Raw genomic sequence first — 21,683 nt, 5'->3', positions numbered from 1 at the left:
TTTGGGACATCCAAAAGGCACCCATAACTTTCAAATTGCTTTTACACTTGTTAAAAAAATGTGTGAACTCCATAAAGCCTCCACTGTATGTTAGAGTTATGTGGGATGATCTGCGGTTTGTATGTCCAAATGGAATACCTTTGTACTTTAAGGGCACAAATGAATCATTAGATAATGGGATCATGTGCACAGTTACCATTCAGAGAAATTTTAATCTTGGCTTGGAAGTCAAAAACAGTATAATGAAAACTATCACTGTTATACAAAGTGCGGTATGTTGAGTCAGGACATTCAGCTTTTATTTCTGACAAAAATTCATTAATGATGATTAAGTCCACAAGAGTGAATGAAGTCTCTTACTGGGAGCTGCAGGTTTGATAACAGATGTTTAATTCAAATATTTCCTATAAAGAACCTGCTGAGAAACAATATAATGAAACTATCGATTTTTAACACTATACTTCACAAACTTTGTGAATCTGTCCACTATGCCTTTTCCTGCTCCACACATATTTTTTCCATCATTAGATGTAATATATCTTAGAAGATTCCACTTCATGGGCTGAGTTAGCATTTCTTCAACTTGTTAGAAAGTATTCTCAGACGAAATTAAAAAAAAAAAAATTCCTGTCATGGCTCAGCAGAAACAAATCTGACTAGTATCCTTGAGGATGCAGGTTCCATCCCTGGCCTCTCTCAGTAGGTTAAGGATCCAGCATTGCCGTGAGCTGTGGTATATGTAGGTCACAGACGTGGCTTGGATCTCATGTCCCTGTGGCTGTGGCATAGGCTAGCAGCTACAACTCCAATTTGACCCCTAGCCTGGGAACCTCTATATGTCGTGGGTGCGGCCCTAAAAAGACAAATATATACATATATTCTCACCTGTAGTTGTTCTCTGACAACTATTTACAGAGGCTTCATTCACTTTCAAACTCAGAACTGGCTTCTCAAATATGCAACTGAACAGTATTGGTAACATCAGTTAACTCATCAAGAGCCAAGGAAAACAACTCAACTATTTGTCTTGTTTTTTAATTAACTATTGATGTTGCTCTGAATGCCTTCAAATCCTCAAGCAACTGCTCTCACCAAAAGGCTAATGCTCCTAAGTTTATTTTCTCTAGACATATTTCTTTAGCTTCTACACTCGGACATGATTCAATTAATTCACCATAGGTAAAAGGCTTTCTTTGTGCAGCTAACAGATAGATCACTCAGAAACTAACTTCAGTTGCAGCTTCATTTAAGTTTTTGTTTTATCTTAAGAAATTCTTCTTTGATGAGATATCTTGTCTTAAATTTTCTTATTTTTCTGGCCATTGCTTTCCTGTGAATTGGATATATTCTAATGAGCTTAGTTTGGAAATGTAAAATACATTTAGTATAACTAAAATAGTATTCTTTTACTACCTACATAGTGTTGTTACATAATAATGCTATGCCATTTTCTTTGATAACTGTGTCTCATAAGAGACATTCAAAGTCTATTTTTCTCTTGTTTTGACATGATGAATATGCATTAATAAAAAATAAATAAAAGTTGCAGTATTTTCAGTTACGACTACATTACTGTCATTTGTTGCATACTGAGCAGCAGTGCAAAAGCAGCCATAGGCATGTAAAAGAATAAGCAAGGCTGTTTTCTGATGAAACTTTACCTATGGGCAGCAAACTCTAAATTTCATATACTTTTCATGTGTTAAAATGTTATTTTTCTTTTGGTTTTTCAACCATTTAAAAATGTAAAAAAAATCATTCTTAGATAAAGGCTATACAAAAACAGGCAGCAGATGAGACATGGCTCTTAGGTCATACTCTTGTTTGCCTAATGATGAAATATAACTCCATAATGCTTTACATAGCTTATTTACATAGCTTATTGACATTAATCATGACAGTATTAGCAATTTCCTCACTACATAAAGTGTTTAAGGGACACCAGTCAATGAACATAAGGAATAAACTATCTGCTATAAATTATACAGGTTCAGCAGAAATTCACGATTAAAAACTTCAGCAAACTAGGAAGAAAAACTTCTTCAATTTAATAAAGAATGTCTACAAAAAGCTACAGTGAACATCATACCTAATGGTGAGAAACTAGGTATTTTCTAAGATCAGGAAGATGAGAAAATATAAGCAAGAAGGTCCACCCTCACCACTCCTAGTCAACACTGTACAGGAAATACTAGGTAAGGTAAATGAGGAGAAAATGAAATAAAAGGTACAGAGATTGAGAAGAAAGAAAGAAAGACTTGATAACTTTGTTCTTAGATGACTGAAGTCTATGTAAAAAAATCCTGAAGACCAACCAACAAACACCTGCAACTACTAAGTTTCAGGATACAGGTTAATAGAAAAAAGCCAAGTACTTTCTTATACACCACAAAACATGAACTTTAAAACACAATAATGTTTACAATAGTACCAAAGAAATTAAATACTTAGGTATAATAAACAAAATCTAACAAATCTGTACAAGATCTATATTAGTCTGATGAAAGAAATCAAAGGTTTAAATAAATCCACGTAATATATGTACATGTATATGAAGACTCAATACTGTCAAGATATTGTTCTTCCTGGGTCAATTTATAGATTAAATCTGATTCCAATCAAAATTACAGCTAATTATTTCATGGATGTTGGAAAACTGATTCTAAAGTTTATATAGAAAGGCAAAAAAACTCAAAATAGATAATGCAACATAGAAGGAGGAAAAAAAGTCCTAAAGGACTGACACTACCTGAGTTCAAGACTTGCCATAAAACCGGAGAAATCAAGACAGTGTGATATTGATGAAAGAATAGAGAACAAATCAAGAGAACAGAATTGAGCGCCCAGAAATAGATCCAAACAAACATAGTTAACTGGTTTTTGAAAAGGATCAAAAGCAATTCAATGGAGAACGAATAGTCTTTTCAACATTTGGTGATGGAACAACTGGACATCCACATGCCCAAAAAAATGAAACTAGACAAAGAGCTTACATATTTCACACACTAAAAAAAAAAAACTCTCAGTTCCCTCTGGGACTCAGCAGTAACAAATCCAACTAGTGTTCCTGAGAATGTGGGTTCGATCCCTGGCCTCGCTTAGTGGGTTAAACATCTGGTGTTGCCATGAACTCTGCTGTAGGTCACAGACTTGGCTCAGATCCTGCATTGCTATGAGAGCTGGGAGCTTCCACATGCTGTAGTTGCGGCCCTAAACAAAAGCAATAAATAATATGCTGTGGGTGTGGCCATAAAAAAAAAAGATTTTCACTTTTAAAAATATTATACAATAATGAAATATATAGCCAAGAGACTATACTACTCATATATACATAAATATATTAATATTACATTAATGGTATACATGATACCATTTATTGAACCCTTAATCTGTTAGGTGTGCAAAGAGCATTACATACATGATCTCTATATTTACTTAATTTTCTACTTTGTTAAGCACATGATTATCAATAGACCCAATGCTAGTTATAGCTGATGACCATTCCCAACAGCTTCCAAAAAAGAATGGATCTTTTACCAAAGTTAGTTTGATTAAAAAAACAAAATAGACAAAAGCAAGTATTTTTCTTATGCAGAACCAGAGAAAACAACTGGTCCCATTACTATTAAAAAGTTCTAAATAACCACATAGTAAAGATTATGTACTCATATCAAATACCACCTCCTCTATGAACCTTTGTTCAAATTTATGTCACCCATTCTTGTTGGCTTTTCCAACACTTCCCAGTTTCTCCAGCCTCTATAACATAAAACAGTTGCTTCTACTTCTGCTTTCCATGGCAAGAGTATACACTTTATAGCTTTTCTTGATGTTTTTATAATTCCACTTTTTTTTTTCCCTTTTTTGGCCACCTCCACAGCATATGAATGTTCCCAGGCCAGGTCCAGGGATTAAATCTGAGCTGCACCTGTGAGCTACGCTGGAGCTGTGGCAATGCTGGATCCTTAACCCACTGTGCCACAGCAGGAACTCTCTATAATTCATTTTTTAAAATATACACAAACAACAAAGAAAGACGCAAACTTCTTTCTTTCCCACCAACAGATGAGTACTGTAAGGGGAAAGACATGATCTTAGTCATCTTTCTATCTTAAGGGCACTTCAACTAGCAGTGAAAACAATTGTTCAATAAGTTTTGCTGAAAAAAATACACAGTATATCAAATTCAGAAGAGGCATTTGTTTATACTCATCAAACTTGATATTATGAACTTAATGCCTGTTAAAGATTCCTGATACCTTATCTTCCTTCTTCCATACCTGGTTATTCCAATGTATGAAACTTCTTGCTTGTTTTCATTGTTAACCAGTGAAAGGCCAAGACTATGGAGAGAAAAATTTATTTCATGATTGGCTTGCTCCATTTCTTCTGCCTGCAGTGCTTTGGAAACCAAGGCAACATCATCAGTGAAAAGCAAAACTCTCTGGCGCCCATCTAGAAATGATACCCAGTGTATCTGGATGTTTGCGTCATATGGAAACTGTCCACATTCATCCTAGGAGAAAGAGAGATTTTACATTAAAACCACAAAAGCTTTTATTTGTGTAAGTTGTTATTATTACCTAAAGTTGAACTACAGTAAAAGTATGACTACATCAGAAAACTATCAAAGCGACATACATTAACTAAAGTTATAATCTGTTTTAAAACACATTCATCAATTTTTTTTCAAACAGTGACAATGGGTATACTTAATTTTTTTATACCTTAGCTTGAGTTACCTAGTTAGTGCTCAAAGGGCACTGAGCAGGAACAAGAGTGTCCTTCAACAGCACCAATTCCATAAGATGCTTGTCTCTCAGATGGAGAACAGAATCATTTAGAAGTTTATTAGAAAAGTAACCTCAGGTAAAACCAACCTAGTTCATTTTTAGGTTTTAATAATTTATAATACTGCAAACACTTATATAAGTCACACTGGTAATTACACTATGGTGATAAGTTTATATTAAGAAGAGCCTTCTTGGCTGACAGTCTCATTTAATACTTAAAAATATGAGGCCTGATTTGGTGATCTTTTTCAGAGATTTAAATAATGATTTCTCTTTACTCTGGACTTTATATAAACGTCACTACAGTTTATTTCAACAAGCAGTGTAAATACCTACTATGTGCTTTGTGCTTTTCACCTCATGCTTTCTTGGAAAACAAAAACAAAAGCAAATAAATAAAGGATGTTACCAGGAGCATAGGAATAGCAGGCTTTTGCTGCTGTTTAAAATTTATCTAATGCTTTTAATATATGTCAAAACACACAATTTTTTTTTACTCTAATGTGATCAAATTGTATGTTTCAAAGGGACCTATTAAGAAGATAAATTGTTTCTTTGTAAACTACAAAATATGATAAGTATCTTGGTTCAACTTTAGCTGTGGTGTAGGTTGCAGACACGGTTTGGATCCCGAGTTGCTGCAGGCCGGCAGCTACAACTCCGATTGGACCCCTAGCCTCAGAACCTCCGTACGCCATGGGTGCAGCCCTAAAAACACACACAAAAAAATGTACAAATACTCTCTAATCCTATTTGTTTTTCATCTATTTAATCTATTAAAAATTAGATGAGGTGTGTTAAAATATCCTCAGGCAACTGTGTTTCAGTTGACTTTCAGCACTGTAAGTTTTCCTTGACATTTTAAAAATGCTTTGTGAAGTTCCCATTGTGGCACAGCAGAAACGAATCCAACTAGGAACCATGAGGTTGTGCACTCGATCCCTGGCCTCACTCAGTGGGTTAAGGATCCACTGCTGCTATGAACTGTGGTGTAGGTCGCAGACGAGGCTCGGATCTGGCATTGCTATGGCTCTAGCGTAGGCCAGCAGCTACAGCTCTGATTAGACCCCTAGGCTGGGAACCTCCATATGCCACAGGTGCGACCCTAAAAAGACAAAAGACAAAAATGAATAAATAAAAATAAAAACACTTTGTTAGAAGATGCTCATGGTTTTTTTTTTGTTTTTTTTTGTTTTTTTTTGTTTTTTTTTTTTTTTTAGGGCTGCACCTACAGCATATGGAAAGTTTCCTAGACTAGGGGTCAAATCAGAGCTGCAGTTGCTGGCCTACATGAAAGCCACAGGAACTCGGGATCCAAGCCCAGTCTGCAACCTATATTGGCATGAATTATCTGCAATCTAAGACCCAAAAGCAACTTATTTTGAAAATACTTTCAATTCATTTTTAGTTAGTAAAGACAAAGATGACTGTGTGAAGCTAGCTTGTCTATTTCCTTTGCTATCAGGTAATTCCAATAGTGCCCGTTCACATCAAATGATACCTTTAACAGATCGTGTTCCCCAATGTTTGCTGCATAACTCCATGTAAGTTTTCTGGTACCAGTAGGGTCTGCCCAGGCAAAGAGTCGACCTTGCCTTGGCAGCAGTACCATTTCTTCCTGTGATCCCCTGAAACATAAACAACAGATGGAAAATTCAAATATCCTGGTCTTGAGAAACCTGGATCTGTGGTTTACTGAGGAGAAGACTGGCACAAACATTTTATAAAATTGTCTTTGTTAACAAAACACACTTCTGCCTAAAAATAAGTACCCTAAAATGTTAAAAAAAAAAACTAGTGATTTTGAAGCTTGCAGGACTAAACTATTGCCCTTTCTGCGATATACTCTCAAACAGTCCAAACAAGATCATACTAATGTAATTCATTAAGGTAAACAGATGCTATCTCAGAGTTCACCTACAGAAAAGGTTGTGAATAGTACATTTTTTAGTAGCAGAGGAACTTTACTTGGTGCTCAAATTTAAGATTTTTTTTCTTTTTTTTTTTCTTTTTGCTATTTCTTGGGCCACTCCCACAGCATATGGAGGTTCCCAGGCTAGGGTTCCAATCGGAGCTGTAGCCACTGGCCTACACCAGAGCCACAGCAACACAGGATCCAAGCCACATCTGCAACCTACACTACAGCTCACAGCAATGCTGGATCCTTAACCCACTGAGCAAGGCCTGGGATCGAACCGTAACCTCATGATTCCTACTCAGATTCGTTAACCACTGAGACATGACGGGAACTTTTCAAATTTAAGATTTTTAATCAAATGCAATGCACAAAAAATATAGGTCTCAGAGGAAAAATAATTGGGTCCATAACTTTGCTACTCAAAGTATGGTCTATGCACCAGCAGTGTCAGCATTACCTGGAGGCTTGCTGGAAAGTGCAAAATTCTGGGCCCACCTAAAACCTACTAAATCAGAATCTGCATCTTAACAAGATTTCTAAGAGATTTTAATATTGATACTTACTGGTCTAGGAAGTACAAAAAACTTTTCAGAGGACTAAAATAAAAAATAACCCAATCAGGTTTTAATTTCAATCTATGCTTTATATATCTCTCAGCAGATTCAAGGCATGAGAGTTAAGAATAGGTAAATTTAAAAAAAAGAATAGGTAAATAAAAAAAAAGTATAAGTAAATCTGCAAGGCACTATATTATATATGTAATTCCATATACATATATATACACCTTACAGATTTATAATAATAATTCTTTGCAAATAAGTATTACATATTTTAAGGATATAAAGTTATCTGCTATATCATTATTTAATCACATCATCCAAGCCAAATGATGGCACAGTTAAGAACAACAAAATTCCTATCAGCCTGTACATTCAACATCACTACCTAACCTTCTCCTTTAATCTTTCTTTTTTATTTATTTATTTTTTCCACTGTACAGCATGGGGACCAAGTTACACATACATGTATACATTCTTTTTCCTCCCATTGTTCTGTTGCAGTGTAAGTACCTAGACATAGTTCTCAATGCTACACAGCAGGATCTCACTGTAAACCCATTCCAAGAGCAATAGTTTGCATCTGATAATCCCAAGCTCCTGATCCCTCCCACTCCCTCCCTCTCCCCCCGGCAGCCACAAGTCTATTCTCCAAGTCTATTATTTTTAATCTTTCTTTAATTATCTGCTTTATTTAATCTACTATTCCAAAAAAAAAGGAAAAAAAAACTAGATACAGATTTATAGGGAGAGGTTCACTGAGCATCACCAGATTACAAAAGATGATAATATTTAAACAGGTTCATGATTCCTTACTTGCACTTCTGAAATTTAAAAAGCTCAAAAGTCCAAATATTTTCTCTAAGTTTAGTGTTAAAAGTTATTTGGGAACAAAACTTGATCTGAACTGAGGTGAAACTATTAATAGTTTCATTTATTCCATTTGCTATGAATATTCACAGGTTTTTTTGCTGAAGGAATATTAACGTGCTGGATTACAGAATACTGTCTCAAAATCCGCTGAGAGTATTAGTAATAAATAGCATGTATTCCCCATTAGTTTTCTAAAATTTGAAAACATGTGCAATGTAAAACACATGTAGCTCCAAGTATCTCCTAGAAGGGACTGTGGACCAGTAAAAGCAAATCAGACTTCCCAAGAACATTTGTTTTTCATACCTCTGTTTATATGTGAGAACATCCCATGGTGTATGGTTTATTATAAGGGCAGGTGCAGATCCCTCATGGTAATCAGAAAAGCTTATGACAGTTGAATGTGTAGCAGTCTCGACATCCACCAAGAGACCCCCATTCTATTGTAGGAAAAAAAAGTATGTTTGAGGTGTTGGTAAACTGAACATGTTACATTTAGAATCTCAATCAGTTACACAGATAGAGAAAGACTATTTTTTTAAGTTCTTCCTAAAAAGTACACTGCCTCTGATCTCTTACAAATATACAAACAGCATTATATATTTATATACTACACCTTCAGATGATTATCAGTATTTTCTATAGTAGGTTTTAATAAAATATTTAAAGCAAACTGTAAAAATCAAAGTCACTTTATTTTAAAACAGGAAAACTTACCAGATCTTCTAGGCTCAATAAAGTGCCATTATCCCGCTGGTTATAAAAGAACGGCTTGGAGGATTCCTCATAGCCCACCACTCTCACACAAAGTTTGCCCGAAAATTTTTCAGGCCAAAATGGAAGGCACTAAAAATATAAAAGCTAACATCAGTCTTAAAAACAATACTAGAGTATAAATAAGACAGCAGCTAATAAAGTTTTCAATTCTCAATTGGTCATGATTCAATTATTACTAAGTTTCTTTTTAGGTTTTTATTTTTTCTATTATAGTTGATTTACACTTTTCTTAAAACAGTGCTTCTACATCTCATATTAAGATCATTTACAGTACAACTATTTATGAAGCCAAAGAAACTCCATCAGAAGAAAAGATACATAGGTGTTTATATACTTCTGGAATAATTACAAAATGAGAAACTGAAGCACTATTAAGATTGGCTCAAATAGGAGTTCCCACTGTGGTGCAGCGGAAATGAATCTGACTAGGAACCATGGGGTTGCAGGTTTGATCCCTGGCCTCGCTCAGTGGGTTAGGGATCTGGCGTTGCCGTGAGCTGTGGTGTAGGCTGGCAGCTACAGTTCTGATTGGATCCTAGCCTGGGAACCTCCATGTGCCACAGGTTCGGTCCTAAAAAGACAAAAGACAAAAAAAAAAAAAGACTCAAATATCTTGAATATTTAAAAATTATAATCTGAATAACATTTGCTTTTATTCATTCCATCTTAAGATGTACTACGAGTGGAGTTCCCGTCATGGCGCAGTGGTTAATGAATCTGACTAGGAACCATGAGGTTTCGGGTTCGGTCCCTGGCCTTGCTCAGTGGGTTAAGGATCCGGCATTGCCATGAGCTATGGTGTAGGTTGCAGACTTCACAGCTTGGATCCCACATTGCTGTGGCTCTGGTGTAGGTCGGCGGCTACAGCTCTGTTTGGACCCCTAGCCTGGGAACCTCCATATGCCATGGGAGCAGCCCTAGAAAAGGCAAAAAGACCAAAAAAAAAAAAAAAAAAGATGCACTATGAGTGCACTACAAGTTCTTTCACAGAGTAGCTTATCCTAGATAAGCCAGAAGACAAGTGAAGGCAGAGGACCTTCCTGGAAGTCCTGGCACTATCTTCCTAGCTGTTTGCTCTTAATCAAATCATGCTCCTGTTTCAGCCTCAGGTTTCTTATTTGTAAAATTGAGATTTTAGCTCCTAAAACAAAAGTTCCCCCGTTACAGAATACTGGACAAATTCTATTTCTGAATAAAAAGACTACTGCTGTCCAACTCACATCAAAGATAAAAACCTAAGAAGCATTTATTCGTTACCAAGTCTACAGAGATCATTCCAAGTGCCTTGGAAAGTCTGTGTCTCTTAAGAGGTTTAACCCTTAGAAGTTGTTTATATTGTAATTGGAATCCCTCTTCTTAAGATTTTTACTAAATGTTTTAAAATTTTTTAGTTTTTTTTTTTTTTTTTTTTGGAGATGTACAGAAGAATGGTCCTGTCCTTAATTCAGCGGATTTGGTTAAAAATTTGGGCATATCAAGCACTAATGCTTATTTTTTACGCCTGTTCTCTCCTCCACACAATCTTTTCATCTTAAATCTTATCAAGTCTTCTTTTTAATTTAAAGGGCAGCTCTTCTAGGAAACTTTCCGTTTTGATCTAGACCACAATGACGTCAACCTCCAATAACTTTACTGACCTAAAAAAGTATGAGATTCAATTTCCTTCCATGGAAAGTAAGGGGGTTGAATTTTTGGAAATTGTCAAGGAGACTTCCAGCTCATCTATTTCAAGATTCTACAATCACCTCTCCCTTACTATATACTATTTTCTTCTCCATGTATTAATTTACGTGAGTCTTAAGCCCTTCAACAAGTTTAGAAGCTTCTTGAATATAAGGACATTATCTTGACTATTGAGACAATACACAGTACACTATCTCTGTGTACTTTTTACAGTACATACCCATGCTTATACACATAGGAAGAACTAGAGGATAATTTTAACAGTCTAGATTGGGCTAGCAAATGGTATCAATAATTTTTTTCTTTTAACATACTCCTACAGTATGAAAGAAAAGTCTTTCAAAGCTGGCTGTCATATTTTAACACACAAATATGGTAGCAAAGTGAGTATGACAAAGATATATATAATTCTTATTTACACATCTATACCTATTTGTATATTATAGAAAAACTTTACCTCTGAAGAAGCAATATAGTTCCATTTATTAGTTGGCATTGAGCCATCAGATGCAATTTCACCAACTTCTATTTCTAAGGATGACTTGTTCTCAATGGTATAAAAAGGAGTCAAAGTAACTATTCGTGTAAGATTAAAGCTGCTCATTTTGATGCTAACACCAACCTATGGAAAGGAAACAAAAAGCTTAGCATTTCCCAGTACTTTACATAGCTTGAAATATGTACATACACATACACACACACAGACCATTCACATACAGATTTCTCAAAATACTGTAAAATAAGATTTCTTAAAATGGTAACTATAAGCCATATTACACGACTGATTATCCTCTCCCTAAGCAGAAAAATTTTGTTTCCTTAGTTTAGCTCCTTCAGAAATCAATTCAAAAAATATCAATCAGTAATTTAAGGAGGACTTGTAATTACAAACAATTTTTTAAAATCCTGTACTTTTTTTACATTGCAAAACAAGTTATTTTAAAATTAGTATATGATCACATTTTGCTGCTTTATTATCTGGTGTCAATAAAATAAAATAAAAATTTCAAAGTGGTAATAAAACAAGTCAATTAACATCAGATTATTCAAATTCTCACAGCTAAATTTAAGAAAAGCCTGGCAGAAAGTGGTATGGAGTGATTCTGGTCTATTTTCAATATTTACCAAGATGCCTGAACAGTGCAACTCACTATCCTTTCTCTCCCCCCTCAGCCATGGTGTGCAGCAACATAATGTGGGATCTCAGTTCCCAGACCAGGGACTGAACCCTGGCTGCAGTGGTGAAAGCACCAGGTCCTAACCACTAGAGCACCAGGAAACTCCTTCAACTCACTATCTTACACTTTGACAACTTTAGGTTTTGCCTTGATACCAGCAGACACAGACAGATGTAACAGTCCTCCACATACTACTTTGAGCTCACATTTCTATAACCCTTGGGATCTTGCTCTTTTACTGAACTGAAGAAAATGTGAATTAAAGGTAAATAAGCAAACAAAATCTTACCAGGTATTCCATATTGTTGGCAGGACACTTCACACACCCATAATTTCCCACTGTATCCAATGAAAAACTATTAGACCAGGAACTAGTTGAAATTTTTAATTGTACCTACATCAGGGAAAACAAATCATCATAAAAAAATCTAAAATACTACATTAATTTTATTTGATAGACACCTGCTAAACCACAAGTTTATTTAGTAACATGAGACACAAGAAAAATATAATCCAAGCCATACTGCAAATGGATAACAGAACCACAGAAACTGTAGGGTCTAGTATAATAAAAGCAGAACTCTGACCTTCCCATTCACCTACGCAATGAGCATAGTGAATTTAAAGATGTATACCAATGAGACCCTCTGTTATTTAAAAAGGAACTGTAATGTAAAACAACATTTTCCAGTGTTAAGACTTTTGATATAGAGCTAACAAGTTTTTAAAGTCTGAGAATATACAAATCCATGCCTTTAACATTATCCAGTAAACAGCAAATGAAAATTTCTTGTGGTGAGCAGACTGGAAGACACAGTTCCTATCTTCAATGAGCGTCCAACTAAACAGAGAGACAGGAAATACATACTACATAACTACGTACATACTAATGATCCAAGATGCACTCAATGTGGTAAGAGCCAGATAAGAGAAATAAAATGATATCAAGGTAAGAGGGTAAAAGGTTTACTTCTGGCTACGGGATTTAGATAAACCAGATCTAATTGTGCCTCTCTATTAACCTCCATCTATTCAACTAGACGATAAATAAAACCTGAGGACAACTAGAGGTCAGACACATAAACAGGTAATTACAGTATCAAGTACTAATCAACACTCTAAGACAGAGTTTCTCAAAGTGTGGTCCCTGGACCAGCAGCATCAGCATCACCTGGCAATCTGTGAGAAACGCAAACTCTCAGATCCTACTGGATGCACTGAACCAAACTATGGGGCATGACCCAGAAATGTGTTCTCAAAGTCCTCTAGGTGATTCTAATGTACACTGACACTTGAGAAGCACTGCTCTAGGGGAACACAGATGGGCTATCTACCCCAACGTTAGAGGGTCAGAAAATCCTCACACATGTCAGGCCAGAGCAGAATGCCAAGGTATGAACAGCAGATAATGAGGAAACATGAGACAGACGGGGAAACCTTAAGGGAAGAGGCATTCTAGGCAGAGGGTACAGCTATACAAAGGCCCAGACATAAACAGTACCAAGACATGAGTCTGATAAGGAAAGAAGGGACTAGAGCATAAAGGATCAGACCTTAGGCACGAGGCTTCTCTCTTGAAGGCCGACCTTGGTGCTTCACACATAAGAGGGCTCAGTCAAAACAAACCACATTCAACTGCTTTATCTTTTGAAATGCCATTTCATCACTGGTAACCTACATAAAATCAAGCTTTCTACTAGATACTACTTCAAGAACAGAAGTAATTCTAGGGTTACAGGAGAAAAGGGTACATCACTCTTAGGAAACCACTGTTGTTAGTTCCTAATATCTCACTTGATCATGTATTTCTTTTTTTTTTTTTTGGCTTTTTAGTGCTGTACCCGCAGCATATAGAGGTTTCCAGGCTAGGGGTCCAATCAGAGCTACAGCTGTTGGCCTAGCAACACAGGATCCGAGTTGCGTCTTAGACCTACACCACAGCCCACGGCAACGCCGGATCCTTAACCCACTGTGTGAGGCCAGGGATCGAACCCACATCCTCATCAATCCTAGTCGGGTTTGTTAACTGCTGAGCCATGACGTAAACTCCTTCATCATGTGTTTCTTAAAAGTCCTCTTGGACCTAATTCATACTAGTGGCACTTAGCAAACAAGGAATTATGGCTTTAGATTAATAATAAATAGATAATAAACATAATTTATCTTAATTTGTTATATCAACAAAAACACACCTTGTTTTTACTAAAAATGTTCTTCTTCTTGAAAGAGAATAAAATAATATCCCTAAAATCAGCCGGATGCTTCACATGAATATCTTCCGAACGATATTGGAGAACCCGAGAAGTCTTGTTGATTAGCCAGTAGGGACTAAAGATGGACAGCTCCATCTGGCTGCCAATTCGCTTGACATGTATTGACAAGTCAACTGTTAACGTTTCTGCGGAGTCAGAAGAAAAACACACAAGGAAGAATTCGGGAAGTGTATCACAGATACGGAAATGTCCATTCCAGTTTTTGCCCTGATATTTCATCAGAACTAATTCCATTATTTCTCCACTGATTCTTGAGTGTAGAACATCAGAAGCACAGCCTTCTGCTAGTTCATGAGTTTCTGCTGTTCCCTAAAAACAAACAAATAAGAACTAAATTTGCTTACCAATTTTTTAAGTCTCTACAATAGCTTCCATATTTTATACAAATCCTAAATAACATACCAGATTCAGATAAACTGACAAGTCTTTAAGGTACCATGTTTACATACTATGAATGTCCAATAATTAGAAAGGACTAAAAAGAAAACACTGTATCACAGCCAAAGGCAGAAACTGTCTTTTGCCAACTAGCAGGCCAATGGCTATAATTTCTGAGAAAAAGTCAGACCATCCAAGAATCAAAGGCTGGATTCAGGAACACTGGCTATTTTCCATTGAGAGCTATGTCATTAGATAAGTCACTTTGCTGTCTTCACTTCAGCTTCATCCTCTATTCACATACTACACCTAATGGTTCTCATATAAACAGAATAAGGAAAGTGTTATCAAACTATTCTGACAAGTGATCTAAGGTGGAAGTACTTTATTTTATTTTACTTTTTGTCTTTTCTAGGGTCACACCCACAGCACATGGAGGTTCCCAGGCTAGGGGTCGAATCTGAGCTGTAGCCATTGGCCTATGCCAGAGCCACAGCAATTTGGGATCTGAGCCACGTCTGCGACCTACACCACAGTTCATGGCAACACTGGATCCTACCCACTGAGCGAAGCCAGGGATTGAACCTGCAATCTCATGGTTCCTAGTCGGATTCCTTAACCACTGAGCCATAAAGGGAACTCCCTAAGGTGGAAGTACTTTAAAATGAATTACAGCAACATAATAAATCAGGCTTCCTTACTGAAAGCTTTTCTTGTATAAATACTGCTTAGTTCACCTAATTAATTTTATTCTTCACAACTCATGAGTGGCTCACTGTCAGATAAAGAAAATTAATTTAGGATCCAGACACTTTCTGGATTTTTATATTTCAAAATGTTGTGGCATGTAGAAATTTAACAGTATTTATCATACTTCATTACTAGAAAATGTTCCTTAATGTTTCTTTAGACTCATTATTTTTTAGCTCAACAGAAACATGAACCAAATAATTATTTTCAAATAAGAAACTTTAAAATTAACTTTATAATAAATTAAGATGAAGTCTTTTCTCACTAGTGTTTTACTATACTTCAGCCGAGAAAATTTCACTATCTTAAAAAACAGATTATTATAATTATTAATTAATAGCGGATGCAGTGGGGTTCAGTGGTGGAGAACAAGGAGCCAAACTGCTTAAGTTCAAATCCCAGCTCTATGATTTATGAGCCGTGGGATCCCAAGCCTGTCACTTAGCCCCTCTGTGGCTCAGCTTCCTCATCTGTAAAGTGGGTCTAATACCGTTCTTCAGGAAGTTACTATAAGGATTAAATGTGTTAATACATGTAAAACATATGATACAGTGGCTGTCACAAAGCAGATGCTATACCAATTTTTACTATTATTAATATTATTAAAACATTATAAGTATGTGATGTAAAACAATGACTTCAACTGAAAATACCATTAAAAAACAAACAAAAAAACCCCTAGAGTTCATGGCCTGCAATAATAAAAGTCAAACAAAAATGCAAGAGGTATACCTCGAGTAAATATCTTAGAGAATATGGGAGAAAATTCCTCAAAGTGACAGTAGGATAAAGATGAATGATGTAAGCTGGATCCCAGTCTTCCCCATGTGCACATATATAGCTTAGTCCATCAGGCACAGCAACTGTATTGACTATGAGAGGTAAGAAGTTGATTTCTGTTGATGGACACTGAAGTATACATTTGACTTCCCTGCTTCTATGAAGTTCTTCCTTCCAGGAAATATAGGTGGTGGATACTTTGTACTGACTCTCTAATATACCAGCTGGCTGAATAAACAACTGACATCTACAGAAGAAGAAAAGAATGCGGGGAAAATTTTTTTTAATGAGAACTTAAGAAATAGAATCACATTAGCTCTTCTTGGTAACTCTACAAGATAAGTACTATTATTTCTATTTTCACAGATGAGAAAAACAAGGTTAAGAAAGGTTAGGAAACCTGCTCAACAGCACATAGCTAACTAGTGGAGGTAAGTTCTGGGAGAAAATAGTCTGTAAAAAGTAACTTTTTCAAATAAATCATTTCAAACACAAAGATAATCAAATAAAACTTGTCTCAGAAAATTCTAAAACATCAAATTTACAACAAGAAATTTTCATCTGGTAAATTCAATAACATAAACGTATTTTTTTTCTAACACTGTGTCTTAAAACTGGTTTACATAAATCTTAAGATAATAAGGATATGAAGTTATTTTTTCTAGATTATAGATCTTATCCACAGAATTAAAAAGATATCTTCTATAACTTTTCACAGCTTAATGCACTCAAGGACATATCTACCTATATGAATCTAAAGGAACATGGAACTCCTCTTCAGGTCTGGCTACTCCAATGCGCTCCAACAGCTTAACATTCTTAACATACTTATAGATGATGAATGCAATCGAGAAATGGTTTTTAATCTGTTGGACAAAAAGACATACAAGTTGTTTAAAAAGATGCAGACATTCAAAAGAAAAATGTCAACTGCACCTGATTACTGTTAGATCTAAAAAGTCTCAAGCCCAATATTGGAAGATATTTTTACGGTAACTGAAAATTTTTAAGATACTGAAGTGCTACATATACAAAACTTGATGTTCACATGGCAGTTATAAATTATTAGGATATTCACATATTCTATTTATTACATATATATTTATTGTTAGTGTATATTATTATCTTTCAAGTTTGTATTAATCTTTGAATACTTCAGCCATAATATTTTCTTCACTACAACCTTTTCTCATTGCACCATGTGACTACACAGAAAACGATAGTAAAATAAATATGAGGTAAATAAATATAGTATTTTTTTTCTTGACTCCAGTGTAACATAGGCTGGAATTAATAGCAAATGGAGAGACAATAATGGCCAAAATTTGAAATCCTTTTATTTTCATCTGATGCTATAGGTAGGAAGAAATGTTCTTTTGTGGACCATACACTGAAATTTGTAATAATGCACAGAAAAAGAAAAATCGATAAAGCCTTAAAGGTAGAAAAAAATTTACACAGATTAACATGCTAAAAATTTTTTTCTGAGGAGATCTTTTTTCTGGGATGGTCTGTGTATTCTTTCACACATACTTGAAAAATACAATACAAGCAGAATGGAATGTTACCCTATTTGACAATCAGTTATTACTATAATATTCCTATAATTTTTAAAGGAATAGACAAAAAGTTTCATTAATTTTAAACCCAGGAGACAACAAGAAACAGTCTTTAACAAGAATGTTTTATGAGATATTTTAAATGAAAAATATTACAAATGTGAGTTGAACAGAAAATAGCAGCCAGTTCAATCTATTATTTATTTCTGAACAATCAATATTGACTAATGAAGTTTTACTATATTCCTATATTTGGCCAAACAATTTAATATTTCTTGATATACTTAAAGAAACACAATTTGCTTTAATGCATTACCTGCAGGGGAGAACGAAGGGTAATTACTTTATTCCCTTCAGTTGCATCAATTTGTACCACGAGTGAGTTGGAATGACTGGCATTAGGATTCGACACATTATATAGCCGCCGTCCAGGTCTGGCCACAGGGACTTTTGTAACTTCTGTATATCCATGAGGTGCTAAGGCAGAGCGTAAGTGAGAAGCAGTCCAAATATTAATTTACCTATATTTTTATCAGAGAGAATCAGCAGCAGCATCTCAAAATTATGACAAGAGTGTTCTTCCTCATGACTACAAATGATGACTACACAAAATCCTTTCCTAAGACACAGGAACTAACAAAGAAAGGAAACTAGATACTATTAGAAATTGACCTAAAATAATTTATCTTGGGATTTTAAATGTATTAAAAAAAATCCAGGAGTTCCCAACATGGCGCAGTGGTTAACGAATCCGACTAGGAACCATGAGGTTGAGGGATCGGTCCCTGCCCTTGCTCAGTGGGTTAACGATCCGGCGTTGCCGTGAGCTGTGGTGTAGGTTGCAGACGCGGCTCGGATCCCGCGTTGCTGTGGCTCTGGCATAGGCCGGTGGCTACAGCTCCAATTGGACCCCTAGCCTGGGAATCTCCATATGCCGCAGGAGCGGCACAAGAAATAGCAAAAAAAAGACAAAAAAAAAATCCAACTTGTTCCTCATTGTCTCAACTATATAGCAATAAAAATCACCCTTTTTTGAAATGGTGATACTCTGTCAACATTTTAGGACTTTCAAACATAGTTATTTCCTCGCCTTACTGGACCCCCATCTTTTTTGACACATGCTACATATTGCACTATTTAAGTGCATAAAAATAATCGAGTTTTCTGTGGTAATCTTTAAATTAATCAAGTTTAATTTTCTCAAGTTCGGAGGAAGAAAATAGAAGACAAAAATTTATCACCTATGTGGTTCAAGCCTTTAGAAATGTTGTCCCTCAAAGTATTTGCAGCAAAATATTTTTCCATACTTTATCAAAAATAAGCTGACAATAATTCCTAAGATGCCCTTAAAAATAAAATACAGCATACCAAATGTCAGAGTGAAGAGGGAGCTTTCCTGACGGCTCAGGATAGAGAGTTTCCCTTGATGTGAAGGCTCCACGCTGGCATATTCCAATTCCAGACTCTGACCAGCACCAACATCACATACATCACTTTTCTCAAGGGAGCCCATCACTCTGAGATTATGACTAGGCTGCACTTTAATGGGAACACCTACAGAATTTGTTACTGTAAAAGGAGCCCGGTCTTTTAAAGAATAGTCAAAAGTAGAAGCAGTGCCCTCCGAAAAGCCCTGTAAAGGAACACAACATCACAGTGAAATTTCTACAAAATTCAAAAATTTTCCAAAAACTAAGTTATGGCTACACCTTTTTTTTTTTTTTTGGAAACTAACTTTGATGACAACAAACAAACAAACAAACAAAAATTCACAAATCAATTTAAAACTCTATTTGAACTATTCCAAGCAAGAACCAAACATACTTTTGCTAAATTGTTGAAAACATTGAGACAACTTTTGGATACTGTTATGTTCATTGTATCTCCTGAAGAAATGTTAACTTCTGTTTGAGGCTCAGGAAGTACCATAAAATCATCTCCTGGCATCAAACTTTTATCCTGGACTGGATTCTTCTTTACCTGTGAGTAAAAATATGTAACACATTTATTAGCCAATTAATAATAAAATCAAAATACTGTCAAAAGAGTTAAATTCTCCTAGATTTGTCCCTTTATATTAAGGCTCCGTAGTAGAAGTCTCATTTTCAAAGATATTCAATGCTTCACCCTAACTTAGCACAGACCAGCATTCCTTCTTTCAGGGTGTGGCCCCCACACAGGAAAACATTTTGAATTGTGCCAGGAAAGCACTCCAAGTGAGTTACCATATTTGTCTCCTGCGCATTCCCCAGAGAAAGCTGTTTCGCCAGTGTCATCTGACTAATTGGTCATTATATGTTGATGGACACTCTAAGATGACCCTGAAATCTAAATTGAGCCTTAAGGGAATAACACCTGGAATTCCTTCTACTTTTTACCAGTAACACCTATAAATAAATAATATGGTAAGCTTTGAACCAGCCATCATATTCCATCACAACTTCTGTTCTAAAAGCATTTCAAAAGCTTTGGAAAGCATTCTTTGTTAGCCTGCCTATTCCACAGAGAGGTAGGTCAGAGATAGTGCTTCTACTGAAAGGAAACTGGGACACAGGATAAGTGACTGCTCATCTTTAAAATAAGAATTTGCTGAGTCAATTTCAGTGCCTCACACTGGAGTCAGGCTGCCTCAAAGAGGTGTGCTGTGATAATCTGTGAACATGAATGTATGTTCCTGTTAATCTAGAAAGATGTGCTTCAGTACCTAGAATTCTGAAGTTTTCTCAAGAAGTCCATAAAGAGATAACAAAAGAATTCATGAACCAGAAGAGCAACTCTTGGGCTTTCTGGTCTCTTAAAATGAGTGACGATCCCAAAGAGCTTCATTTATGTGGTTATACTTATCAATGTGTACTCTATGAGAAACTAAAACTGAAAAAATTTTAAATATTCATTTAAAATCAATTACAAAGATAAGAAAACTACCTATTAAAAATGCACAGTGAGAAGAGGAGCATTTACAAATCTCTTTGGTGCAAGCCTTAAGAGAAGATAGGTGGTCTCTGCTTCTGTATTCATTCTGTTACAAAATTACATAGTCTCTGGAAATACCACCATATGCTCATGAGAGAATGAAAATGATATATAATGTCTGGATATTATTTTGAAAAGAATTTTGATCGCATGATCCTCTGAAAGGGCTTCAAGGATCCTGAATGACATCTTGAGAATCTCCGAACTAAAAAATACATACATAGAAATGAAGGTGCCTAGTGTCAGTCTATACAATGATATTTTACGATTTCCTTACAGCAAGCCTTAAATTCCATGGTCTCTTCCCCTCCACTCTCTCAATCAGTGGCTCCCAAACAGCATGGGTCTCATTGTAATAATGAACCTGAAAAGGCACATAATTATAATAAGAATCTTTCAAGTTTAACTACATATTTCCGTAATTAATAGGAAAAAATATTAATTGATTGTTGTTCGTCAATAACCATTGTAACAATACACCTAAAGACATGAAGAATATATATAACAAAGAAGGTGCATTTTCTTTTACTCTCTTACTTTGCTGCCATTAACAATTTATTTTACAAAAGAACCTTTAAAAGATGATGACCAAATAAATAATACTATACATCCACAGATTAAATATTATAGTGTATTATCTATTCATATATATACTTGCTATGGTCACACACACACACACAGCTCATTCCTGAATTCAATTGTACGTTTGAGAAGTTGCCTCTGGAGGTACGAAATGATGTGGTCATACCTCTAATGTCATGTCAGCAGCAGCAGTCATTAGGGAAGTCCAATTTTTAATATTTCCTGAGAATTTAGACTCTGCCAATAATAAAGGCACAGTTCGATGCCCAAGGCCACATTCTAAGGTAACTTGAACTGACTCTATAACAACAGTACAATTTTCCTCTATCAATGGATTTTCAATGTCTTTGAAATTTTCTGTTATTTCTGTAGCCATATCAACTCCAAGAAACCAAGAGTTATAATCACTAATAGATTTGACACCCCAGAGATTTTCCATTTCCTTAGATGTATCTTTGGATTCATCATCTTTTGTCTTCGGAGACAGAGCAGCCATTATTGTCATCACAGTATTAAGAATTATGGGTGAAATCTTAAAAAAAAAAGAAGAAAAAATTTAGAATAAATTATTTCCCATACGAGGAGAATTAATACGTAATACAAAAAATT

At 35.5% G+C, this 21,683-nt stretch overlaps 1 protein-coding gene across 3 annotated transcripts in view; it reads right to left on the bottom strand.

Annotated features, from left to right (window-relative positions):
• VPS13C (vacuolar protein sorting 13 homolog C) overlaps window positions 1–21,683 on the bottom strand; it is a 173,707-nt gene that overhangs the window by 33,569 nt on the left and 118,455 nt on the right. For 2 of the 3 annotated variants that reach the window (XM_047766197.1, XM_047766200.1), the window contains 14 exons: window positions 21,241–21,606; window positions 20,770–20,856; window positions 19,344–19,499; window positions 18,888–19,152; window positions 17,836–17,996; window positions 16,705–16,826; window positions 15,913–16,207; window positions 13,972–14,361; window positions 12,069–12,173; window positions 11,059–11,223; window positions 8,859–8,987; window positions 8,448–8,581; window positions 6,295–6,421; window positions 4,281–4,516 (listed from right to left, as the gene is read on the bottom strand). In XM_047766197.1, coding sequence (XP_047622153.1) covers window positions 4,281–4,516; window positions 6,295–6,421; window positions 8,448–8,581; window positions 8,859–8,987; window positions 11,059–11,223; window positions 12,069–12,173; window positions 13,972–14,361; window positions 15,913–16,207; window positions 16,705–16,826; window positions 17,836–17,996; window positions 18,888–19,152; window positions 19,344–19,499; window positions 20,770–20,856; window positions 21,241–21,606 — 2,738 coding nt within the window. The remainder of the gene's footprint in view (window positions 1–4,280; window positions 4,517–6,294; window positions 6,422–8,447; window positions 8,582–8,858; window positions 8,988–11,058; window positions 11,224–12,068; window positions 12,174–13,971; window positions 14,362–15,912; window positions 16,208–16,704; window positions 16,827–17,835; window positions 17,997–18,887; window positions 19,153–19,343; window positions 19,500–20,769; window positions 20,857–21,240; window positions 21,607–21,683) is intronic. The other variant, XM_047766199.1, reaches the window with a different exon arrangement.

Source organism: Phacochoerus africanus, chromosome 2 (genome assembly GCF_016906955.1).
Source record: "Phacochoerus africanus isolate WHEZ1 chromosome 2, ROS_Pafr_v1, whole genome shotgun sequence".
In the NCBI taxonomy this organism is placed as follows: Eukaryota; Metazoa; Chordata; class Mammalia; order Artiodactyla; family Suidae; genus Phacochoerus; species Phacochoerus africanus.
Note: the sequence above shows the minus strand (reverse complement) of the source record. Positions and strands in the feature narration are given on the sequence as shown.